General features: G+C 39.1%; 2 protein-coding genes across 2 annotated transcripts in view; one reads left to right on the forward strand and one right to left on the reverse strand.

Annotated features, from left to right (window-relative positions):
• The first annotated feature begins 325 nt into the window (after positions 1-325).
• LOC306882449 (DNA replication complex GINS protein PSF1) lies at positions 326-11857 on the forward strand. The gene is made up of 7 exons (XM_079437065.1): positions 326-886; positions 970-1034; positions 1457-1555; positions 1644-1734; positions 3871-3987; positions 5182-5256; positions 11413-11857. The coding sequence occupies exons 1-7, from the start codon at positions 812-814 to the stop codon at positions 11479-11481; spliced, it is 591 nt and encodes a 196-aa protein (XP_079293191.1). The 5' UTR covers positions 326-811; the 3' UTR covers positions 11482-11857.
• LOC306882450 (ninein-like protein) overlaps positions 11573-27227 on the reverse strand; it is a 34154-nt gene continuing 18499 nt past the window's right edge. Inside the window, exons 10-28 of the mRNA XM_079437066.1 lie at positions 26265-26405; positions 25998-26172; positions 24780-24890; positions 24587-24676; positions 23696-23843; positions 23472-23540; positions 23269-23390; positions 22679-23037; positions 20374-21996; positions 19804-19908; positions 19646-19715; positions 15449-15733; positions 15255-15368; positions 15033-15179; positions 14795-14944; positions 14185-14298; positions 13884-14093; positions 13605-13718; positions 11573-12450 (exon numbers count right to left, since the gene is read on the reverse strand). Coding sequence (XP_079293192.1) covers positions 12259-12450; positions 13605-13718; positions 13884-14093; positions 14185-14298; positions 14795-14944; positions 15033-15179; positions 15255-15368; positions 15449-15733; positions 19646-19715; positions 19804-19908; positions 20374-21996; positions 22679-23037; positions 23269-23390; positions 23472-23540; positions 23696-23843; positions 24587-24676; positions 24780-24890; positions 25998-26172; positions 26265-26405 — 4339 coding nt within the window. The 3' untranslated portion in view covers positions 11573-12258. The remainder of the gene's footprint in view (positions 12451-13604; positions 13719-13883; positions 14094-14184; positions 14299-14794; positions 14945-15032; positions 15180-15254; positions 15369-15448; positions 15734-19645; positions 19716-19803; positions 19909-20373; positions 21997-22678; positions 23038-23268; positions 23391-23471; positions 23541-23695; positions 23844-24586; positions 24677-24779; positions 24891-25997; positions 26173-26264; positions 26406-27227) is intronic.

Here is a 27227-nt window from a genome sequence, read left to right on the forward strand (position 1 = left end):
AATATTTAACATAAACCAATATTGCTTTTTTTAGGGTATTGACTGGGATTAGGTCACAAGCAGTATTCAGAGAATGGCTGTGCTTTCTTGTTTTCAAGGTCCGGTTCCTTAAAACATATTTCTGCTGTGCATATTTATAAACACAATGGTGCATATTTAGCTGTCGTGTTCTCATTAACGGCACTGGTCAAGTAATTAAGCGAATCGTTTTATGTAAGATTCTACGCGTTGAAAAAATAATCACTGAATCGGTTCTTTGAAAAATGAACTGTTCATAAGAATCGATTCCCGGAAATGAGTCAAAATGTCCTTTTTGACTGTCCGTAGCAACTTCTTTATTTACAACCACTGCAACACACAAGAGACAGTAAAACATATTTTATTAGATTGTAAAAGGTATGAAGAAGAAAGAAGGGAGTTAGAAACACAAGTTGGAGAACAAAATGTGACAGTAGGAAATCTGCTAGGAAAAACAATGTCCAAAACGCATAGTCTCCTAATTAATTATTTTAAATTTACTGGGATAAGTTAAATAATTTAATAGAAATATATAGATAATATAGTTTTTTTTCACTCTCTGTGTCAAGCTGCTGATCAAATTCCAGTCCAGTAGGTGGCGGTAAATTCACTTTTAAGTTGGTTTGCCATCCTCCAATAGAATTAAAAGAAGAAGTAACTTCTTTAACGCTCACGTGATCACAACAACAAATATTTACCGCGAAAACTGTCTGCGCGAGTACTTTGGAAATTTAGCTAGCTAAGACTTTATCCCCAAAAATATCAACATCTTTCAGTTATAAACAAGTTTACAATGTTCTGCGAGAAAGCAGTCGAGCTTATTAAAGAACTTCATCGGATGGGCGACGGTCAGCTGCCCGCCTTTAATGTAAGTACAGCGCTATAGTTTAGCAGCTAGCAATAATGGTCAATAACAAACTCAAATCATATGTTGTCGTGGTTTTTCCGCAGGAAGACGGTATTCGCCAAGTCCTGGAGGAAATGAAGGCTCTTTACGAGCATAATCAGAGTGATGTGTAAGTTACTGAGACTAAAGCTGTGTTTGTCTGATTAGTTTAGCAGGACAGAATCTGTGCAATATTGTTATTGATAACCAAAAGCATTAGAAATAGTTATCTCTAACTGAAATAAAGCTGGAATTAAATAAATATTAGCTATAGACTTAAGTGAAAAGTAAAAAATGTTGTCTTTGCTAACTTAAAATGAAGTACTAAAATTACGAAAATTGTGGAAATAAAAATGAATGAAAGCCAAGTAAAATATATTTAAAAATTACGAAAAACAAATAACTAAACGAAGTTATGAAACCTTAAACTAAATCAATTAATAAAAATTAATATTAATCAATACAAATTAATAAACACTACAATAACATGCTGTGATTTAGCTTATAAAGCCATTATAGTGATTATAAAACTGTTATGTTTTGTATTTGTAGGAATGAGGCAAAGACCGAGGGAAAGAGCGAGCTGATACCAACCATCAAGTTCCGGCACAGCTGCCTGCTCAGAAACCAGCGCTGCATCGCCGCTTACCTGTGTGTGGTTCTCTGGGTTCTTCTGTTATCCCTCATCAAGTGCACTCTTGACAGGTGTGATCAAACCCATCTCTCTTTCTCTCCACAGGTATGATCGCCTCCTGCGAATCCGTGCTCTCAGATGGGAGTACGGCAGTGTACTGCCCACAACCATTCGGTTTCATATGTGTGCTGAAGAGGTGGGCCTGCTTTTCTCCTGTGCAATGTTAAATGTACAGGTGCATCTCAAAATATTAGAATATCGTGAAAAAGTTCATTTTTGTTTTATTGTAACTTATTTCCAAAAGTGAAACGTTCATATTTTCTAGATTCATTACATGTAAAGTAAAACATTGCAAAAGTTTTTTTGTTTTAATTTTGATGATTAGAGCTGACAGCTCATGAAAGTCAGAAATCAGTATCTCAAAATATTAGAATATTTCCTAAGATCAATCAAAAAAAAGATTTGCCTAACAGAAAAGTTCAAGTTCTGTAAAGTACAGGTGCTGGTCATAAAATTAGAATATCATGAAAAAGTTGATTTATTTCAGTAATACCATTCAAAAAGTGAAACTTGTATATTAGATTCATTCATTACACACAGACTGATATATTAATGAAAGTCCCAAATTCAGTATCTCAGAGAATTAGAATATTGTGAAAATGTTCAATATTAAAGACACCTGGTGCCACACTCTAATCAGCTAATTAACTCAAAACACCTGCAAAAGCCTTTAAATGGTCTCTCAGGCACCGTCCACACGAAGACGGGTTTCTCTGTATACGCATAAATGTTTTACCGTATAGGCGTTTCGTCCGTATATTTTCTGAAACGATGACGTCATCAGCCCACGTCTCGCCCCTAATCAGACACCGCTACGTCACATAACAGCGACAACAACAACAACAATGTCAGACTACGTGCCTGTGTTCATGCTGCAGAACCTACTGAGCTCATTAGTTTTATTAAAGCAAAATCTTCTGCTTTGTGTGTTAGTTTATATTCAGCGCGCAAGGTTTACGCACATGGTCCAAGTCTTCTCTGGTTTTTTGTGTATCTCTGTGGCAGAATTACAGCGCCACATATTGGTCTGGCATGTGTACTACATCGTTTTCAGTCGGTTTCAGTGATTCCGTGTGGATGCAGATATTTCCTGAGACGACTCAGTTTTTACGGAATTTTTTTTAGAGCGAGGCAAAAAAAAAGATCGGATACGGAGAAACCCGTCTTCGTGTGGACGTAGCCTCAGTCTAGTTCTATAGGCTACACAATCATGGGGAAGACTGCTGACTTGACATTTTTCCAAAAGACGACCATTGACACCTTGCACAAGGAGGGCAAGACACAAGGTCATTGCTAAAGAGGCTGGTTGTTCACAAAGCTCTGTGTCCAAGCACATTAATAGAGGGGCGAAGGGAAGGTCAAGATGTGGTAGAAAAAAAGTGTACAAGCAATAGGGATAACCGCACCCTGAAGAGGATTGTGAAACAAAACCCATTCAAAAATGTGGGGGAGATTCACAAAGAGTGGACTGCAGCTGGAGTCAGTGCTTCAAGAACCACCACGCACAGACGTATTCAAGACATGGGTTTCAGCTGTCGCATTCCTTGTGTCAAGCCACTCTTGAACAAGAGACAGCGTCAGAAGCGTCTTGACTGGACTGCTGCTGAGTGGTCCAAAGTTATGTTCTCTGATGAAAGTAAATTTTGCATTTCCTTTGGAAATCAAGGTCCCAGAGTCTGGAGGAAGAGAGGAGAGGCACATAATCCACGTTGCTTGAGGTCCAGTGTAAAGTTTCCACAGTCATTGATGGTTTGGGGTGCCATGTCATCTGCTGGTGTTGGTCCATTGTGTTTTCTGAGGTCCAAGGTCAACGCAGCCGTCTACCAGGAAGTTTTAGAGCACTTCATGCTTCCTGCTGCTGACCAACTTTATGGAGATGCAGATTTCATTTTCCAACAGGACTTGGCACCTGCACACACTGCCAAAGCTACCAGTCTGGTTTAAGGACCATGGTATCCCTGTTCTTGATTGGCCAGCAAACTCGCCTGACCTTAACCCCATAGAAAACCTATGGGGTATTGTGAAGAGGAAGATGCAATATGCCAGACCCAACAATTCAGAAGAGCTGAAGACCACTATCAGAGCAACATGGGCTCTCATAACACTTTACATGTAATGAATCTAAAATATATGAGAGTTTCACTTTTTGAAATAAGTTACAATAAAAAAAAACTTTCACGATATTCTAATTTTTTGAGATGCACCTGTTGTGTATGTCACATGTATCTTTCTGGTCCATGACTGACGTGTAATTTAATTGCTTATAAATCAGATGGAGTGGTTCAATCAGTATAAAAAGTCTTTGGCAACCTATATGAGGTCAATAGGGGGAGAGGAAGGTTTGGACATAACACAGGATATGAAGCCCCCTAAGAGTTTATACATCGAGGTGAGTGCAGTGTTATTTTAATAGAAATGGGATACTAATACCTTGTAGCAATACCTTGTAAAAGAATTCCAGTAATAGAATGCGTCATATATGTAAAAATAAATGTGTGTGTGTGTGTGTGTGTGTATAAATAAATAAATAAGGGTACAACGGTGCTAAAGGCCCACCTTAAGAAAAAATTTGCTATTCACTGCGCCTAAAATCTATAATTGCAGGAAAAATATATACGTTGTGTTGAACATTGATGGAGCAACACATTTTGTGTGAAAATCATTCAAGTTGTTTATTTTGTTTAAAAGTCTTATAAATGTCTTGTAATTATCTAAGTTAATACTTAGACATTATAATAAGTTAATACTTGTTCAAAACCATTACTTCAGCAAAGATTGTACTATATTTTCTGCTTATTTTGAAAAATAAAATTTATTTTTGTTCAATAAATATACTGTCATTAAAATGTTAAAATAAAAATATATATTTTAAAATACAGAAACAAAATCATTTTAATAAGTAAAAAATTCTGAAAGTATTAAGAGAGATCTAATAATAATATAGATTTACAGTAGTAACAACAAATATTTTATTGTATGATATGATTAATATCATGTTTTAAATACAATGTTTTCACTCTAAATATGGTGATTATCTAATATGCCCACCCAACATATTGTATGATATTTACCATCTCAATCTAACCATGTCATGTCAACAAATGGAAAGGTCAGCCATCTATTAATTATCAAGTTAATTACTGTGCCTTTAGCCTCAACAGCAGGGGCACTTTTTACCCCAAATACTATACTTTTACATATTCTTTTGTTATTTAAAAACTGTTGCTTTAATTATCTTAAACAAAACTGAAAATCATAAAGACGACCTTTCTCAAAATATATGAATTAATTTTAGCGATTCTCATTTGCTACTTAAATCTACAACATTTTGAAAAACATAAAATATTAGATCAAGTAAGCACAGAATCACATTTGCGCTGCTTCCCGCGATTGCATCAAGGATCAGACAAATGTACACGTGCATCTTGAAAAGCGAATGTTTTGGAAGGTGCTACGCAACGTTTTTTGTGCCATCTAGTGGTTTAGATGAAAATAATATCAAAGGCCCCTTTAGCCCCATTGTACCCTATATATTTTTTATATATGTAACATTATCAGCACTGATCATTTCCTCCCCATTCAGGTGCGCTGTCTTAAAGACTATGGAGAATTTGAAATAGATGATGGCACTGTCATTCTGTTGAAGAAAAATAGCCAGGTAACTATATTAGACTTAAGAGCATGTTTAAATCTGATTACAAGAACTGCTCTTAGATATACACTCACCAGCCACTTTATTAGGTACACCTGTTCAGTTGATTGGTAACACAAATTGCTAATCAGCCAATCACATGGGAGCAACTCAATGCGTTTAGGCATCTAGATGTGGTGAAGACTATGGAAGCCCGTTTCCGCCAATGAATAAAAAATAAAACAAGGTAATTGCGACTTCTCACAATTCAGACTTTTTTTCTCGCAAAAACTCGCAACTCGCAGATATAAACTCGCAGATACAAACTCGCAATTCTGACTTTTTTTCTCGCAATTGCGAGTTTATATCTCACAACTCTGACTTTCTCGCACCATTAAACCACTCTCCGTGTAAGGCTTTGCAGTGCTTTGTTCAATTTGCTATAGATGAACTATATATTGAACTAGATGAATGTTGCGTCCGAATATGATTTTTTAACAAACATAAAAATGACTCACTTTATTTCTGTGTTTTGCGCTCGCGGTTGGACAGTATCATTACTGCCGGGCAGAGGGGTGATGGCACGCACAGCTTTCAGACACAACATTCTTCATTTCTTTATAGTTCTGAGGCAGCTTCTATCACGTTATTTTAATAACAGCTGTCAAGTAAATAGCGTATTATTATAACACTATTATTGATAGCTCATCGTCAGCTTTATTTCCAGAAATCCCTTTATGTGAAGTGTGTGAAATGTGAAGTGACATACTGCTAAGTATGGTGACCCATACTCAGAATTTGTGCTCTGCATTTAACCCATCCAACGTGCACACACACAGCAGTGAACACAGCAGTGAACACACACACACACCGTGAACACACACCCGGAGCAGTGGGCAGCCATTTATGCTGCGGTGCCCGGGGAGCAGTTGGGGGTTCGGTGCCTTGCTCAAGGGCACCTCAGTCGTGGTATTGAGGGTGGAGAGAGCGCTGGACATTAAAAAAAAAAAAAGTCAGAATTGTGAGTTTATATCTCAGAATTGTGAGATAAAAAGTCGCAATTACCTTGTTTTATTTTTTATTCATTGGCGGAAACGGGCTTCCATAGAAGACGACTTGCTGAAGTTCAAACCGAGCATCAGAATGGGGAAGAAAGGGGATTTAAGTGACTTTGAACATGGTGTTTGGTGCCAGACGGGCTGGTCTTGAGTATTTCAAAAACTGCTGATCTACTGGGATTTTCACGTACAACCATCTCTAGGGTTTACAGAGAATGGTCCGAAAAAGAGAAAATATCCAGTGAGCGTCAGTTGTGTGGACGAAAATGCCTTGTTGATGTCAGAGGTCAGAGGAGAATGGGCAGACTGGTTAGAGATGATAGAAAGGCAACAGTAACTCAAATAACCACTCGTTACAACCAAGGTATGCAGAATACCATCTCTGAACGCACAACATGTCGAACCCTGAAGGAGATGGGCTACAGCAGCAGAAGACCACACCGGGTGCCGCTCCTGTCAGCTAAGAACAGGAAACGGAGGCTACAATTCACACAGGCTCACCAAAATTGGGCCGTAGAAGATTGGAAAAACGTTGCCTGGTCTGATGAGTCATTTGATGACGAAATTTGATGAGATTTCTGCTGCGACATTCAGAGATGGTAGGATCAGAATTTGGTGTAAAGAACGGATCCATCTGGCCTTGTCTCAACGGTTCAGGCTGGTGGTGGTGGTGTAATGGTGTGGGGGATATATTCTTGGCACACTTTGGGCCCCTTAGTACCAATTGAGCATTGTTTAAACGCCACAGACTACCTGAGTATTGTTGCTGACCATGTCCATCCCTTTATGACTACAGTCTACCCATCTTCTGATGGCTATTTCCAGCAGGATAATGCACCGTCACAAAGCTCAAATCATCTCAGACTGGTTTCTTGAACATGACAACGAGTTCACTTTATTCAAATGGCCTCCAGAGTCACCAGATCTCAATCCAATAGAGCACCTTTGAGATGTGGTGGAATGGGAGATTCGTATCATGGATGTGCAGCCGACAAATCTGCAGCAACTGCGTGATGCTATCATGTCAATATGGACCAAAATCTCTGAGGAATGTTTCCAACACCTTGTTGAATCTATGCCACGAAGAATTAAGTCAGTTCTGAAGGCAAAAGGGGGTCCAACCCGGTACTAGCAAGGTGTCCTAATAAAGTGGCCAGTGAGTGTGTATATACAGTCATGGCCGAAAATATCGCCACCCTTGGTAAATATGATCAAAGAAGGCTGTGAAAATTAATCTGCATTGTTAATGTTAAAAATGTAGTGTTAAAAATTCACAAAAATCTAAGCTTTCATTGGATAATAAGAATTTAAAATGGGGGGAAATATCATTATGCAATAAATGTTTTTCTCAAATACACGTTGGACAATTATTGGCACCCCTAGAAATTCTTATGAGTAAAATATCTCTGAAGTATATTCCCATTCATATTCACAATTTTGAGCACTCCAGGGTGATTATGAAAATGAAATTATCCAGCCATGGCTTCCTGTTTCACAGAAATATAAACAGGAGGGAAAACAAAGCCCAAATCCCTTAATCATCCATCACAATGAGAAAAACCAAAGAACATATTTCTGATGTCCAGCAAAAGATAACTGAGCTAGAGCAATGAAAATTCCCATTTCCACCATCAGGTCAATATTTAAGAATTTCCAATAGACAGAAAATATTATGAAACTGCCTGGAAGAGGAAGAGTGTCTATATCGTCCTAATGCATGGTGATAAGGAGAGTTTGAGTGGTTAAAGACTCTCCAAGGACCACAGCTGGAGAATTTCAGAAAATAGTTCAGTCTTGGGGTCAGAAAACCTTAAAAAAAAAAATTGTCAAACAGCACCTACATCACCACATGTTGTTTGGGAGGGTTTCAAGAGAAATTCTCCTAGCTCATCCAAAAACAATCTCCAGCATATTCAGTAATCAAACACGACTGGAACTTCAAATGACACTGGCTTCTATGGTCAGATGAAACTAAAAAATTAGCTTTTTTAGCAGCAAACACTCAAGATAAACACCCCATATGTACAATGAAATATACTGCTGTATTTTTGATGTTGTGGGCCTATATTTCTGCTGGACATCTTGTTTAGACACATGGCATCATGGATTCTGTCAAATACCAACAGATAAATCATCAATAAAATTCCAATTGACACTAATCCAAACACAAACCTCAAAAATGGGTCATTGAGCACAAAACTTCTGCTTCTGCTATGGCCATTCCAGTCCTCTGACCTGGACCCTGTAGAAAATGAGTGAGGTGAACTGAAGAGAAGAAGCACCGTAATGGAGCTGGGAATTTAAAGGGTCTGGAGTGATTCTGGATGAAGGGATGGTCTCTGATCTCTTGTCAGGTGTTCTCTAACCTCATCAGGCATTATAGGAGAAAATGTAGAGCTGTTAAACTGGCAAATGGAGGTTTCAAAAAGTGCAAAAAGGGTGCTGTTAATTGTGGCCAATGTGTATTAGGGAAAAACATTTATTTCATAATGATATTTTCCCCCATTTTAAATTCTTATTATCCAATGAAAGGTTAGATTTTTGTGAATTTTTAAAATAAAAGATCAAAAGGATTAACAATGCAGATTAATTTTAACAGGCGCCTTTGATCATATTTACCAAGGGTGCCGATATTTTTGGCCATGACTATGAATATATATATATATATATATATATATATATATATATATATATATATATATATACACTGAACAAAATTATAAACGCAACTTTTATTTTTGCCCCAATTTTTCATGAGCTGAACTGAAAGATCTAAGACTTTTTCTATGTACACAAAAGCCCTATTTCTCTCAAATATTGTTCACAAATCTGTCTAAATCTGTCTTAGTGAGCACTTCTCCTTTGCCAAGATAATCCATCCACCTCACAGGTGTGGCATATCAAGATGCTGATTAGACAGCATGATTATTGCACAGGTGTGCCTTAGGCTGGCCACAATAAAAGGCCACTCTAAAATATGCAGTTTTATCACGTAGCCCAATGCCACAAATGTCGCAAGTTTCGAGGGAGCGTGCAATTGGCATGCTGACTGCAGGAATGTCCACCAGAGCTGTTGCCCGTGAATTGAATGTTCATTTCTCTACCATAAGCAGTCTCCACAGGCGTTTCAGAGAATTTGGCAGTATATCCAACCGGCCTCACAACCACAGACCACGTGTAACCACACCAGCCCAGGACCTCCACATCCAGCATCTTCACCTCCAAGATCGTCTGAGACTAGCCACCCAGACAGCTGCTGCAACAATTGATTTGTATAACCAAAGAATTTCTGCACAAACTGTCAGAAACCGTCTCAGGGAAGCTCATCTGCATGCTCGTCTTCCTCATTGGGGTCTCGACCTGCAGTTCATCGTCGTAACTGACTTGATTGGGCAAATGCTCACATTTGATGGCATCTGGCACTTTGGAGAGGTGTTCTCTTCACGGATGAATCCCGGTTTTCACTGTACAGGGCAGATGGCAGACAGCGTGTATGGTGTCGTGTGGGCGAGTGGTTTGCTGATGTCAACGTTGTGGATCGAGTGGCCCATGGTGGCGGTGGGGTTGTGATATGGGCAGGTGTATGTTATGGACAACGAACACGGGTACATTTTATTGATGGCATTTTGAATGCACAGAGATACCATGACGAGATCCTGAAGCCCATTGTTGTGCCATTCATCCACGACCATCACCTCATGTTGCAGCATGATAATGCACGGCCCCATGTTGCAAGGATCTGTACACAATTCTTGGAAGCTGAAAACATCCCAGTTCTTGCATGGCCAGCATACTCACCGGACATGTCACCCATTGAGCATGTTTGGGATGCTCTGGATCGGCGTATATTACCCCTTTTCCACCAAAGCAGTTCCAGGTGCTAGTTCAGAGCCAGTGCTATAGCCGGTTCTTAGTTCGACTGGCGAGCCCTTTAAGAACCGGTTGCTTTTCCACAAGCTAGAGAGCCAATACAGAGCCAGGTCTTACGTCACTGAATACGTTTCATGTTTCGGATCACTAGCGCGGCGCAACAGGCATCTGTACAAAGCATCAGCGCCACGCAGATTGATCGATCGATCGGCACACAACACACTAAAGCACAGCGAGAGCGATCCAAAAGCATAAAGAGCCGTCTGCTTTCCAGTCGCTCCCGCAGCACCCCGATATGCCTCGCCCCGACCGGTCCGCGCAGCGCCGATCCATCCTGAACAAGCCTAAACAAACTATCAGCAATGGGGGACGTTGCATTGCTATTGCTGTTCATGGCTTTGCGAACCTACATCGGCATCCAAACACGGCGAATCAAACGTGTTAGCGTTTAGCTGCTATTTCAAATATGGCGGTCCAAGTTTCTGTTCGTCTTGTTGGTCACGGTAACCCCGCCCCCAGTTCCTGACGCAAGCGGTTCTTTCTTCTAGCCCAGCAATGTTTTGGTGCTACTTACGAACCGCTTTTCCTGGTTCGGAGCTGGTGCTTTGGATGTCGAAAAACAAAGAACCGGTTTGAAACTAGGCTCTGGCTCCGAACCAGCACTGGAACTGCCTTGGTGGAAAAGGGGTAGAAGACAGCGTGTTCCAGTTCCTGCCAATATCCAGCAACTTTGCACAGCCATTGAAGAGTGGACCAACATTCCACAGGCCACAATCAACAACCTGATCAACTCTATGCGAAGGAGATGTGTTGCACTGCGTGAGGCAAATGGTGGTCACACCAGATACTGACTGGTTTTCGGACCCCCCTAATGCAGTAAAATTGCACATTTTAGAGTGGCCTTTTATTGTGGCCAACCTAAAGCACACCTGTGCAATAATCATGCTGTCTGATCAGCATCTTGATATGCCACACCTGTGAGGTGGATGGATTATCTCGGCAAAGGAGAAGTGCTCATTAACACAGATTTAGACAGATTTGTGAACAATATTTGAGAGAAATAGGCCTTTTGTGTACATAGAAAAAGTCTTAGATCTTTGAGTTCAGCTCATGAAAAATGGGGCCCCAAAACAAAAGGGTTGCGTTTATAATTTTCTATATATATATATATATATATATATATATATATATATATATATATATAAAAATAAACAAATACATAACTTAACACACTTCACCCTTTCTCTCTTCACAGCACTTTTTACCCAGATGGAAATGTGAGCAGCTTATTCGGCAGGGTGTATTAGAGCACGTCATCTCCTAACAACAAGCAGCTGTATTGTGGATACTGTCCTTCACGTTCATTTAGATATTACAGCTTTAAATTAGAGTGAATGATCTAGTCAGAAAGCTATACATGTACACAGGTAAAACTTTACTTGGACACATTATTTACAGTGATACATGATGCACTTACAAAAGTGGTGTCACACTTTCATCTCACAACAGCTAGCCAGCTCTTTTAAACGAGTTGTACATCATAAGAGATATCTGCAACACAATAATTTGTATCAAAGTGGACATTAGTGCATCATGATCGACAATTGTGCAATTACAAGATAGTATTTGTATCAAAACTGTACATTGTGTGAATACTGTGCTTTTGGTTATTGCACCACATTGGGCATTAAAACTGCAGTAAAAAGAAAGTGTCTTTTTTTACTAGCAAATACTGAAGTCAACAGATTTACAAGAACGCTTGCGGTTTGTACCCTACATCACAGTGAACAAATGAAGGAATGTGTAATGCTCTGTCATTAACAAACGATCAAATCTCATACTACAAAAGTATTGTTCATTGGTATTCGTTTGCCTCTGAAGAGACCACAATTAACTTAACCTTTTTCTTTATACTCTTGATAATGATTTCATACAATATGCTGTTACAGTAACCAAGACTTTGCATTATCTGTGCTTTTGTTTTAACACTAGGATTGTTTTTACAAAAACAAGTTTTGCACCAAAAGACCAAAGTGCACTAGCGGGTGGGACTTCACAGTCCAGTACAACAAATAAAGGCTCATAATGGAGTGAAACAAGTCTAAGCTGTGAGGGATGCTGGGGCAATTTTACGAAGCAGTTTATTAAGGGCATTCACTTTCTCCTCCAAAAGAAAAGATTTCTTCTCTGCACTCTTCTGCCTCTGCTCCGTCACCTGAAGAGCCTTCATGAGCTGAGAGTTTTCCACATACAGGTCCTTCAGCAGCAGATCAGACTTGGCATTTTTGGCCAGCTATGCGGTGAATAAAAGTTAGAGATATGATTGTCACCATATAAAATCTCAAAATAACTTCAGTATACTAAACTCTTACTATTTCTGAAGTTCTTAGTATGTATATTTAAGTATGGATAACATGCTCAGTTCACCTAAATTGAACAAACTGCATAAAGGCACTGTATCCCACAATGTCAAGTGTTTGACATTCTATTTATTGTGTGAACTTTCACTAGTTACAGGGCTACCAAAAGTTCACATTTATATTCAATTAAACATTCAAATTGAAGAAATAGTTCACCTAAAAATAAAGATGTGTTTACAGTTTCCTCACTCCCTGGCTATCCAAAATGAAGATGCAACAAGATCCACACAACTCCAGTCCATCAGTTAATGTCTTGTGAAGTGAAAAGCTGCATGTTTGTAAGAAACAAATCCATCAAGACATTTTTAACTTGTGGCTAAAATACAAGTCGTCAAGACATTATATTGCTTTTTCCAGTGAAGAAAGTTGTCTCGTTTGAATCAGCAGAAAAATATGCACAGATTAAACACCATTTACAAGCAAAGAGAGTTCAAAACAGTTATTTAAAACGGCGGTGGATTTTAATGTGAGAGGACAAAGGGATGCACTTTTTTCAGGTAAAATTATGGGCAGTTTGAAGTGCCTTGATGGATTTGTTTCTTATAAACACAGCTTTTCACTTCACTATCTGTCAATTAATGGACAGGAGTTTACTTGTGGATTATTGTGATGTTTTTATCAGCTTCTTTGGGCTCTCATTCTGACGGCACCCATTCACTGCAGAGGATCCATTGATGAGAAAGTGATGCAATGCTACTTTTCTCCAAATCTGTTCTGATGTAGAAACAAACTTATCGACATTGTGGATGGCCTGAGGGTGAATAAATGTTCAACAAATTTAAATTTTTGGGTAAACTATTCTTTAACCATATATATTTAGAAGTTGATGTACCGTATGTGGGTTTATGTTGTGTGAAACTTTTACTTATTGCAAGATTTTACATATTGCATGCCTACTAATGTTTCACATACTAAAAACTATAGAAAAAAATAGTAAACATTATGCAGCATTTAGTAAGATAGTATTTAGTTTAGAAAATATCCATATTTTCTAAACATGGTTTTAATGCCGATAGTTTCTGGTTACCTGTTCTTTTAGCTGGTTGACCTTCTCCTGCAGTATGACACGGGTGGTTTTCAGCTTGGCCTCAACCTCATCCATACGCTCCTGCATACTTGCAATCAATTTCTCGTATTGCTCCTGTTGTTTGATTTAATAGTTTATTAATAAAAATATACTTGAAATATGAGATCAAGGGTGAAAAAAAAAACCTGTAAATGATTCAGTGCAAAAATGTATAATAAGCACTCGCATGTTCACTCCCTGTTTGACTGCCTTGAGATTTTGAATGTGATGCTGATGTACCTGCTGAAGTCCCATCTGAACACTGGCCTGTTTGGCCTGAGAGCGAAGCAGATCCTCTAAATCCTGCATCCTGCGCTGTTGCTCTACCAGTTGAGTTTGCAGATGAGCCAAGTGCTTCCGAGTGCCAGAACCCACCTGATCCCTTAGTTCCTGCACCTCACGTGCATGCTGGGCCTGGACCAGCGCCAGAGCACTATCTGCCCTTAATGCCTAAACCACAACATCAAACAGACAAAAGTGAGACCAGAAACATTCATAAGGAATTCTCAAACAGTGAGGAGTTTGAAAATTCTCTCCAAACCTGTTCGTCTGCCTCATGTTTTGCGGTCTCCAGCTCTGCCTGTTTGTTCCTCAAAGTGAGGCACTCATGTGTCAGTCTCTGAAGTTCCAGCTCCTGAATCTGCAGCTGAGCCACCTAGAAATATAATCCAACATATCAATTTTTTTTGAAGGATCATGTGACACTGAAAACTGGAGTAATGATGCTGAAAAATCAGCTTGGCATCACAGGTACAAATAACATTTTAAAATATATTCAAATACTAATTTTAAATTAATTACTTTTTTTTTTTTTTTACACTGTATTTATGATCAAATAAATGCATGCTTGGTGAGTATATGAGACTTCAAAGACATTTAAATTCCCAGTAGTGAATAAAGAACAACATTCCTGCAACTAAAAGAATAGCGCTATAAACCGCAAGGTCATGGGTTCGATTCCCTGTGAATGCATTAATTGATCTATACACTGAATGCACTTAAAGTCATTTCTGGATAAAGGCCTCATGCATAAATGTAAATGCATACCAAATAGTTCACTAGAAATAAAACGGAGCAGTTTTGCACAATTGCTTATAACTGCATATTGAGAAAAATCCACTGCAAAAGCAATTTGTTGTTCCTGACTATACCTTACTACGAAGTTCCTCGTTCTGTACTCGCAAACTCTTGCTCTCCTTCTGCAGGACACTGACTGCCGTCTCCTCCTGAAGCCTCTGGGTCTGATGTAACTGCTCCTTCTCTTTACGCAACTTACGTATGCTCTCCTCAAGGTCCTGGACCTTGTGTTTTACAACAATATTTACAAGTTATTTTTTATTACTGAATGACTGCAAGTACGCATAAAGATGTATAAAGATCTTTGTTGACCTTTTCCTGAGACTGCTGCAGCATCTTCTGATGTGTGGCTGACTCCTGAACATGAACATCCTTTTCTTGCCATATAGTCAAGATCTGGGAGTTGAGCTGCTCTATCTGGGTTTCTGATTTCCGAAGAGATTCCTGAAGATTTATTAGCTGCAACAAACACAAAGCATGTTTCAGCATAAACATGTTGGAAATATACTCTGAGAAAAAGCCTCAACATTTCACCTTCTGGTCTCTGTCTGCCGTTTCCTTCAGCAAATGCTCCTTGTCTTGCTCTAGAGCTTGGTTTTTCAGAGTCTGACTATTCAATGCAGATTCAACCGCTGTCAAATGCTGGAGCTGAAGAAAAACAGCAGTTTTAGCGATTCCTGGCAACTTTTAAATAATTTGTTAAAATATCCTACAAAACAAATCCATACAGTCTCCTTGGCGGTTTTAAGCTCCCTCTCTAGAAGCTCCTTCTCTTTCTGCCACTGTTCCTGCAGCTTTAGTGTGTCGCTCTTCTGCTGTTGAAGAGTTTCCTGCAGCTGTTTGTAAGACGCAGCTGCCTCATCGTTCTCCTGACACACCTGTGCAAGCCTGTCAGTCAGCGTCTGCACTGCTCTCTGATCAGTAGACAGCCGGGAACTCAGTTCAGCGTTCTCATTGCTAAGCTGCAGGTTTCTCGCACTGAAGTCAAGCACCTCCTCTTGAAATTTGGAATTCTATGTTGGAGAAATAAAACAATTGTTAGAGCAGCAACTAATAGTTTGCAACCATTTCGTTTTCATAACGTGACATAACAGGATATATAACGAGAACAAATAAAAAATGAATGAATTGGAACAAAAACTTTTCTTTGGAATAATGTGCACTGCTGAATACAACCCGAATTCCGGAAATGTTGGGACATTTTTTAAATTTGAATAAAATGAAAACTAAAATAATTTCAAGTCACATGAGCTAATTATTTATTCACAATAGAACATGGATAACAAATGTTTAAACTGAGAAATGTTACAATTTTATGCACAAAATGAGCTCATTTCAAATTTGATGCCTGCTACAGGTCTCAAAATAGTTGGGACGGGGGCATGTTTACCATGGTGTAGCAGCTTCTCTTCTTTTCAAAACAGTTTGAAGACGTCTGGGCATCGAGGTTATGAGTTTTGGTGTTGGAATTTGGTCCCATTCTTGCTTGATATAGGTTTCCAGCTGCTGAAGAGTTTGTGGTCGTCTTTGACATACTTTTCGTATAATGATGCGCCAAATGTTCTCTATAGGTTCTCTATAGATCTGGGCTGCAGGCAGGCCAATTCAGCACCTGGACTCTTATACTACGAAGCCATGCTGTTGTAATAGCTGCAGTATGTGGTTTTGCATTATCCTGCTGAACTATACAAGGCCTTCCCTGAAATAGACATCATCTGGAGGGGAGCATATGTTGCTCTAAAGCAGTGGTTTTCAAACTTTTTTCAGAGCGACCCTATTTTTTTCTTTTTAAATTGACACGACATATATATATATATATACACACATACACACACACACACACAGTGCCCCCCATAAGTATTGGAACAGTAAAGACAAAATTGCTGTGTTGGCTGTGGAGTCAAGACATTTACAAATATGATTAAAAGATGAATATGAGACAAAACTACAGAATGTCACATTTCATTATTAGCCGTTTCAACACATATATGTTTTACCAAATAAAAAGAACAGCACTTTTAGAGTTCATCCCACTCATTGATGTGAGCATAAGTATTGGGACAGTTGAACATAAGGCAGATATAAAAGATTAAAAGCTATTATTTAGTTGCAGATCCCTTGATCACAATCACAGCAGTGAGTCTGTGACCCATAGACATCACCAGACTCTTGGTCTCATCCTTTGAAATGCTTTTCCCAGCCTTTAATGCAGCCGATTCCAATTGTTGCTTGTTTTGGGGAGTTTCTGCCTTTACTCTCCTCTTCAGCGGGTGAAATTCATGTTCAATCGGATTTAAATCTGGAGATTGACTTGGGCAATCTAAGACTTTCCATTTCTTTGCCCTTATAAATTCCTTGACTGAACTGACAGGGTGTTTTGGGTCATTGTCCTGATGCAATATGAAGCACTTCCCAATGAATCTGGTGGCATTTTCTTGAATATTGGTAGGCAAGATGGTTTCGTACCCTTCCAAATTCATTCTGCTACTGTCATCATACATTAAGTCATCAGTAAAGTTGAGAGGGCCTGTTCCAGAGACAGACATGCATGCCCATGCCATGACACCACCTCCACCATGCTTTACAGATGAGGCTGTCTGCTTGGGATCATTGCAGTTCCCTTTTTTTCTCCACATTTTTGCTTTCCCATCACTTAGATAAAGGTTCATCTTTGTCTCATCGGTCCATAAACACAGTTCCAAAACTCTTCTGGCTCACCTTTGTGCTATTTTGCAAACTCTACTCTTGCCTTTCTATTTTTGGTGCTGGTCAGAGGTTTGCATCTTGCTGTGTAGCATCTGTAATTCTGTGTCAAAGTCTTCTGAGGACAGTAGATTGCCAGAGCATCACCCCAGCTTTCTGGAAGTTGTTGGTGATTTTACAGACACGTCTTTTAGGATTCATTTTCACAGCTTTTATGATTTGTCTGTCATCAACTACTGTTGTTTTCTCAGCCGATCAGGTAGTTGTTGGTTGCTGGTGTCGCTGGTGGTTTCCAAACTCTTGATTTCTCTGTGCCCTTTGTTTTGCTAGAGCTCTAATTGACTTCCTCTTTTCTTTTAGCATCCAAATTGCTTGCTTTTCTCTCAAAGTCAGCTCCCTTGTCTTCATCCTGGTTTGTGTGTCATCATCGAATGCAAGATTCAGAATAAAGAAGTAATGGATATAACTGATACGACACATTTCCTGCTTTTAATATCTGAAGAATTAATGCAACAGGAAACAGCTGATCACTTAGAAAGACCTGTGAGGCAACTGTTCCAGTACTTATGCCCACATCAGATAGGAGGATGAAACTCTAAAAGTGTTGAACTTAGCTGGTAAAACATCTGTTGATGTTTTGTCACATATTCATCTTTTAATCATATTTGTAAATGCCTTGACTCCATAGCAGCAATTTTGTCTTTACTGTTCCAATACTTTTGGAGGGCACTGTGCATGTATATGTAGAAGGAAGGAAGGAAAGACAACTGCGCTACAGACCGATTCAGAGTCCCACCATAGAGCTCCGGAAGGATGCTCTGTTCCAAAAAAACTGTCGATGCTTCTGAAATTAGTGAGGGTGCTTGCACATCTATTCTGACAATCATAACTATGGACTGGACAAAATATGATATCACAATGTCATTGCGATTTCGAGAGATGCGGCTGTCACTTGCGAAAGTTTGTTGCAAGTAAGCCACATTGGTCCTCTTAGCAGCATGAAAAACAAAACTTTTATTCAAATTCTGAATGAAGAATAGGCTATATACAGCAAAGAAAGCACACAAAGTGTGCTTCCTTAAAAAGCGGTCACTCATTTCAGTTTATTGCAATCTCTAATTCCGCTATAATCAATGAATCTGTCAACACAGCACAATTAATCTCATTTACATCACCTACACTTTGTTCATTATAATCAGAGGATTCGCATTTGAGCTTCCAGAACTCTGGACTGAACAAGAACACTCGCGTTCTGATCGGTGAGTGGATTCTGACTCACTAAAACTCCTCTGATTGGCCATTGTGTTATATAAATCAACAGATATGTCTCTGATTTGCTACAATGTACAACGCTGCAAAAACAGAGCGCAAACACAAATACACATTTGATTCTGACTTGAGGCAACTGCCGGTTACTTTCGTTTTGTTGTTTAGTTGCTTCTTTCTGGAGTCTTGAACTGGTTACATATGTATTCCTTAAATCATCCCGGTGACCCATTTTTTAAGTCTCGCGACCCATTTAGTCAATGACAGAATCATGCCGATGACTGATGCAGTGTCGTCTGAGGGCCTGAAGACCACGGGCATCCAACAAAGGTTTCTGACCTTGTCCCTTACACACAGAGATTTCTCCAGTTTCTCTGAATCTTTTGATGATATTATGCACTGTAGATAAAAATTTGCAAAGCCTTTGCAATTTGACGTTGATTTGACGTTGAGGAACATTGTTTTTAAAGTATTCCACAATCTTTTTGCGCACTCTTTCACAGATTGGAGAGCCTCTGCCCATCGTTACTTCTGAGAAACTGCTTCTCTAAGACATCCCTTTTATAGCTAATCATGCTACAGACCTGATGTCAATTAACTTAATTAGTTGCTGGATGTTCTCCCAGCTGAATCTTTTCAAAATCTCTTGCTTTTTCAGCCCTTTGTTGCCCCCGTGCCAACTTTTTTGAGACCTGTAGCAGGCATCAAATTTGAAATGAGCTAATTTAGTGGATAAAAGTGTAAAACTTCTCAGTTTAAACATTTGTTATGTTCTCTATGTTCTATTGTGAATAAAATATTAGCTCCTGTGATTTGAAAGTCTTTTAGTTTTATTTTATTCAAATAATAATAATAATAAAAAATCGTCCCAACATTTTAGAATAGGACCAGAAATTAATATTAAGAATAGGGGCTGAATTTAAGAGCCATGCTATCAGTATTTTTCAAGAACTTGCCTCTTTCCGTAGCCTCTCCTCTTCTTCTCGATTCTTCATGTGTTCTCTTTCCATCTCCTCACGTTTCCTCCTAAATATAATGAAGCAAAATATGTTTTTGCTAAATAAGATGGCAAAATAAAGAGTGGATAGTTGACAAGTCAATGATTTCTTTCTACCTCTTTTTGTTGAGCTCCTCCTCCAGTGACTTGACATCCTGCTGTAAGACAGCAAGCCTGTCTTTCAGTGCACTGTTTTCAGAGGTGACCTCATCAAGTTGAGCCCTAGAATTGGAAACCAAAATATAAAGATATAAGACCAAAATATCCGCTCTCCATAATCTTACCTGCCTCTGCACTTTTAGGCAGCTTAGTACAGAAAACAATACAATTTCAAGAACAAATTACAATTATTTTGGAGCTAGATTTTCAAAAAAAAAAAAAAAAAGTTGCAAGGACACACTTTCAATCAGAATACATACAGTAACTGTTATTAATAGTGAGATTGCATGCATGTCAGTGACATCAACATCATTCAGTTAGTGAGATGCAGCATGAGGCCTGAACAAATCAAAGCGCATGTCTACGGTTAATGAAATCTCATTGTGCAAAACATTCTTCGACAAACATGAAAGCAGTGAACGGTCAACTCTTGGCATCCATACGGGAGAGACGGCGATTGGATCAATGCAGCAATGGTTAGTCTTGGTTCTGTTTCGACGGTCATCTACCAGCTGGAGAACCACAAACCTGTGGGGATTGGCCATCTCTTGTTCTAAAGCCATGACAAGTCCCTCCATCTCCAGAAGCTGTTCTTTCATATGGCTCTTCTCGCTTTCAAAGGCCTCCTCCATCTGCTGAAGCTCTGTTTGGGAGTCTATCAGCGATTGCTGTAGTTGGTTGGTGGTATTATCGGCGTCCTCCCTCAGAGAGCACAGCTCTTGCTCTTTGTCCTCCAATTGGCTGGTCAAAAGTTGAACCTGACCAGAGAGATGAGTGACGTTCTTAAACAGGTTCATCTTCAGCTGAACCTCGTTCCAGAGCAAGTCCATCTCTTTGGCTTTGGCTTCAAGCTGATGATTGAGTTGCAGCATTTGATTGTCTTTGTTTCGCAGTTCCAGTGCAAGTTTATCTGCGTTCTCTTTGAGTTTGGTAGACTCGGCCTCCATTTCGACAATCTGAGATGAAAGCTGGTCTACAAGTTGCCGGTAGCTGGAGTTCTCGTGTTCAAGATGTCTCATCTCTTCTTGCTCTGAGTTCAGACGGGCTTGAAGCTGTTCAACTTTAACCTGCTCCACACAAAGAGAGCCTTGAATTTTTTGTTCCATCATGTGCATTTGATCCCACTCCTCAGAGAGACTGTTGACCTGTGTTTGCAGCTGTTTGAGAACCTCACATTGACCCCTGAGCTCCTCTACGAGTCGATCCCGCTCCATCTCCACAGCATTTAGCTCAGAAGCCTGTCTTGTAAGATCGTCATCTCTGCTTTTCAGTGCCTCATGCGTTTTGGACAAGTTTTCTTGAAGGTCCACAAGTTCTTTCTCTTGTTCTCTCAGCTGCATTTGCTGCTCACCAAACGCAGTAGACAGATGACTACTGCTTCCCTGCATCATTTTGATCTCCTTCTGCCAGGTATCAGATTTGGTCCTCCAGTTCTCCAGCTCTTTATTCAATAGAGAAACTCTGTCAAGAAGCTCCTGTTCCTTCTCTTTTTCTTTTATAAGTTTCTCTTTTAAATCTTGAATACTTATGTCTGTTTCTTTCTGTAGTAGCTCCTTTTGCTTCAGAAGCTCTTGCTTCTTTTCTCGCTCAGCTTTAAGCTTTTGCTCTAGCTGAGAGAGCTTATTGCAAAGCTGCTGTTCTTTCTCATTTCTGATTTCCATTTCTTTCTCTTTGGCATGGAGTTCTGTAGTCAAATGCTGAATGAGGGCATCTTGAGCTTTCATGGAAACTGTGTTGTCTTCCAGCTGAACACACATCTCTTCCAGCTTATCTTCTAGCTGTTTTTGTAGTACGAGCTGTTCCTCCTCAGCCCTGGATGCAAGCTCAATCTGAGCTTCCATGAACTGGATGTGTTCTCCTAGCTTCCTGACCTCCTCCTGGTGTTCCTCCTCTAGTTTCTTCCTTTCCTGTGCCACCCTGCTGCAGATCTGAGCCTGCTCTTCACTCCAGCGCTCGGTGCTGAGGAGACGCTCCCGGCGCGCCTCCTGTTCAAGCTCCTGAACTCTTGACTCCCATGCACCAACTTGTCTGCGATGCTGCTCGGATTGCTCCTGCAGACGGCTGCGTTCGAGGTGCAGCTGGTGAAGAAGGCTGCGCTGAGCCTCGCTGTGTTGTGCCTTCATGTGCAATAACTGCTGTTCTGCTTTCTCCCTGGGACACAGCAACATGCTAACATGTCTAAATTCACAAAAATGTCATGGATACCAAAGGAACAATCTACTTTTTCTTTACAGGCATGTTGGTTAAGAGGTTGAACTTATAGTTTAAACACAACTGCGATGTAATTTGTGCACTAAGACAATGAACGTCCATATGAAGCATGCATATTACTTTTAATTGAAAATGCATCTAGAATAAATTATACTGTATTTTCTGGAAAAAAAAAATTATCATCTGAAATATACAAGTGACTTACAGTGGATATAAAAAGTTTACACACCCCTGTTAAAATGCAAGGTTTCTGTGATGTAAAAAAATGAGACCAAGATAAATAATTTCAGAACTTTTTCCACCTTTAATGTCAACTATAAACCTGTACAACTAAATTAAAAAACAAACTGAAATCTTTTAGGAAAGTTGGAGTAAAAATAAAAAAACTAAAATATATATTTTACATTACAGTAAATAAAATGAACAATTTTTGCATTACTGAAATAAGAATTATTATAAAAAAATGTGTTTAGAGAGAAATATGACGAACATATTTGACAGGACTGACAAACCATCCACCTTCTCTCACGGCATCTCTTTTCTTTTTCTAATATGCAAGACTAACGTCTACAATGGATGAGCTGCACCTAATCCTTTATCAGACTGTTTGAGTGACACTTACCTAACAAGCAGCACTTCCTGGTCCATCTTGAGCTTGAGTTCTGCCTCTAGCTGATCTTTCTCTGAGGTGAGACGCAGCACGATGTTACTGATCTCACGAGCGTAGTTCTGCTCTAGTTCTGCCTGTTCCCGTTGAATTCTCCGTTCTTGCTCTGGACCCCAGGCTCCTCCTGAAGTCTTACCCCTCAGCTGTGCTTCCAGCCGCTCAACAGCCTGACGCATTTTCTCTGCCCGCTCCTCTGCCTGAGACTTCAGGTCCTCCAACTCACTGATCTCCATCTTAAAGCTCTGCGAGATGTCCTTTCGCTCAACCTCCATATTCTGCCTCATCAGCTCCATACTCCGCTCATAGAAATTCACCTGTTGAAACAAAATTAGGGCCATAAATCACTTTCTCTCTACAATAAGGTTGTTTCCACAATTTGTGTTGCAATATAATCCTATTATTCACCGTTGTGTTCTTCAAGGTTTTATTTGGTAGCTGGTAATATTGTACGTCAAGGAGCATTTGCACATCTTAGCTTGCTTGAATCTAATTTGCAAAGTTCACTTGTAACAAACCTATTTCATGTTTCCAAACTATGTCTGTACCTTAGTCTCCAGTTGGATCTTCAAGTCCTGGACCTCTCGCTCGTATTTCTCTTTCATCTGCTCCATGGCCAGTTCTGTCTCGATGCTCACAGCGGGAGCCAAACTCTCCAAGGAACCTAAAACTGAAGAGACACACCAAACCATGACACATGTGTTTGGATATTCCATAGGGAAAGGATCACTTTGTTTTTATAATCCCTTACCATTCTTGTCAGTGACTTGGAGCTTTTTTCTAACCGGAGGCGATGTACCTTTCTTCATTTCTGGATCATCTGCAGAACAAAACAGATAGGATGAGCTATTCATTTCAACAGGTTACTATAAAGGTATATAAATGTAGGAACAGCATGACAGATATGTGTAAGATCTAGAAAGGTAAACTTGAAGGATAATTGAATTACTAATTCAAAATGCTTGTCAAATTCACCAGAATCTGATTCAGTGGTTAATGCTCTTCGGCTTGACCAGTCATGACCAGACAGGCTGCTCCTGGATCGTCTGGCTCTCCTTCCTGAGCCCTGAGATTTCAACAACTCCAGCTCTGAGTGTAACTCATCATTCCTGTCCTGCAACTCCTGTATTTAGTGGGGAGGAGACACAGAGTCATTTACACAAGTAAAACTATTTTTTTCTGCATTTCCTGAAACAAAGATATTGTAATGCAAAGGTGAAACGTGCAATTTCTTTGCCAAAAACATCAACGGCAGGTTCAAAATTCTTGTTTCAGTTTGTTGTCATATTCATTAGAATATAAATTGGAATAAAACTGTAAAGTTAGACATTTCTGACTCCGTGCATGAGGGAAAAAATTATAATTTGGAAGTCTTTGCCTTTAAGTATGTATTGCAATCGAAATCTACAGACGCAAATAGATAAAGTGCAATAAAACAAAACAACACAAGGGTATTTTAAATGCCGCCCCCCCCCCCCCCCCCAAATGAAATGCCAAATGTCCAGAATTCTCAAAATTGACCAGTGCATGAAAAAACAATGGTTTAGCCTATAGTGTCTTAACTTGAATAAGGAGCATCATGGGCAAAGTCTCTACCCTGTTGCTAAAGTGTTCTGCATTAGCATTACTTAGCCTAGGCGGTTACTTACTGGCTCAAGTCAAAAGAGCAAAACTAATGGCACAATTGTGCAACCAACTCCTCAAAAAGTTGCACAATTAAAGCTGTCATTTAAAGCACCGTGAATTACAGGATAGCTAGCATAATAGCTAAACAAGGACACTTAAATACAATGCACAATGGCAGGGCCGACTTCACTATTCACTCCATACAAAATATCCACCAAACATACACAGGCACGCTCATACCCTGCACTGCTGCTCGTACTCCTTAAAGATCTTGGAGAAGTGCTCTTCTTGATTCAGCAGTCCTGTGCCATTTGGATCAAGGCCACCATACTGTTCATTAAAACAAGCATAGATCAATTATCATTATAGTTATTAGAGAGTGAACTTTGTAAAGGATATTATTTACAGCAATTTAACAACATGGACATCTCACCTTGTCCTGCAGCAGATGATCTAGATTCTTCTTTAGTTTAGAGATGGTGCTCTCGGCTTCGGACAGCTTCGCCTTTAGGACGCTGACCTCCTCCTCCAAACGACTGTTCTCCTGTAACACACAGCTAGAGTTATTTAACCTGACACCACACTGACATGCTCAAAGAAACATACCCCTCTAACCATGACAGATCGCCTCATGCTCTGTAGCTAAGAGCAGGATCATCATGAAACGTAAGTCAGTGTGATTCAAGGAGGCATGGTAAGGAAATTGTAATACAATACAAACATTCTATAGATACAGTTATGGTTTAATTAAACTATTCCAAACTTGTGGGATGTATTTGTTATATGTATATGACTCTTTGTAAACATTTTTTATTCTTGTTTTTAACAAATTCTTTATGAAAAATAAGTTTATTTAACAAATGTAATGTTAATATTTAAATGTCTACAATAAATATTCATTTTATTGAAGCAATGTTGTGTGTTTGTTCTTACTTTACAGTGAGTTTACCACTGGTGAACCCCTTAACCATTAACAATGGTAAAATCAATGTAAAACATGGCCTTGAGTGGTGTATTGTTACAAAAAGAAAAAAGTCTGGAAACAGCAATATAATAAACAGCACTAATGTTAAATAACTACTTATATTAATATTAATAATTGGAATAAACGATTCACCTATGAAGCAACAGTTTATTAGTGTAACTGTAGGCTATTTATTATTGCCAGGAAACAAAAAAACCAATGTGGCACTTTAAAATACAATAATTTAAAACTAATGTAAAGCAGAGACTCAGAATTCATAGTCAGAATGATTAGTTTTATAGTTACACATTACTGTTCAAAGGTTTTGGGTAGATCAGTTTTTCAAATGCTTTTGCGCAATGCTAAAAAATACAGTAATAATTGAGAAACATTTATAAAATAATTGTTTCCTAGGTTAATATATTTTAAAATGTCATTTATTTCTGTGATATCTGAATTTTCAGAAGCCATCAATGTAAAAAAAAAAAAAAAAAAAAAGTTAAACTACTCAATGTTATCAACAGTTGCAGCTTAATATTTAATGGACACTGTGATATTTTTTCAGAATTCTCTGATCAATTAAGTAAAAAAAAAAACTGACCCCAATCTTTTAAACATTTGTGTATTTTAAGTGCAAAGACCAAACAGGAGAATACTGATGATAATAATAATAACGTCAGTGATTACCTTAGCAGCAGTGCAAATGTCCTCCTGAAGGCTAACGTCCTGAGACCTGAGCAGTTCTAGATCCTCCTGGAGTCTCTTGTGCTCCTTCTCTACCTGCTCTAGAAGCACCTCACTTTCATACTCTGATTCGCTCCTCAGTGCTGTAAGCTTATCCCGGAACTCCTGTTCCAGACCCCTGCATCAAAGAGACATGTACAGTGACACTGCAGTGCACTTGCATGTGTCTTCATCAGATGTGATTATATGACTAGAGGAGAGCAGCCGTACTTGATTTTCGACTCATTGAGAGACTCCATGGTTGCATGGCGATCATCCACCTCTCTGACCAGCTGTAGGTTGCGGCGGTCAGCCAGTTCCAGGTCTGCCTTGGCTTTGTCCCTTTCCTGACAGGCCTGGTCTGCCACGACTCTACAGAGTTGGAACACAAAACCACCACCGCATGAGAATCTCATTCATTCTGATGCACATTTTGTCACAAGTAACACCATGCAAAGACATTTATCGAACAAAGTAAAGCCACCATGCAGTGACTAAGGCGAAGAACTAGTTCTTAGTCATTGTTTAATGACTAAGAACTATACCATATAAAGAATACTGCTGTACACAGTAACATTACATGTCCTCCAGGTGGAGACAAAAACCAAACAGCACAGAAATGCAGGGGAAGAGGCATTTTTTCCCCATGATTTTAAAGATATAGGCCTGGTTTCACAGACAGGGCTTAGGCTAAACCAGGATTAGGCCATAGTTCAATTAGGACATTTAAGTAATTTTTATAAACATACTTAGAAAAAAACATTACTGGGGTGCATCTTGAGACAAAAAGGCACTGATATATTTTAAGATCAGTCAGTACAAGTTTATTTCAGTTGAAACAGCTCAGACTTACATTTTAGTCTAGGACTACGCTTAAGCCTTGTCTCTGAAACCGGGGGATACAAATATAAAATGTTATAAAATTATATTTTTTTTAAGTTATAAAATATTAAAAGAGTAATACATGATGTGATGTAGTTATTTTAATTAAAATGTTTAACCGAAAGCAGAAACATAATAGTATTACGAAAAGGAAAAATTGTCCTGAAAATAATGTCACAAATCAATGCAACATACATATCACCAGTCAAAAATGTGAAATTTGGAATTAGTAGGAATAGTAATATAGTATTATATTACATATATATGCTTTTGATAAAATTCTGTAATGCTCACCAAGGTTACATTTATTTG

The sequence above is a fragment of the Barbus barbus genome (assembly GCF_936440315.1).
Source record: "Barbus barbus genome assembly, chromosome: 16".
Lineage (NCBI taxonomy): Eukaryota > Metazoa > Chordata > Actinopteri > Cypriniformes > Cyprinidae > Barbus > Barbus barbus.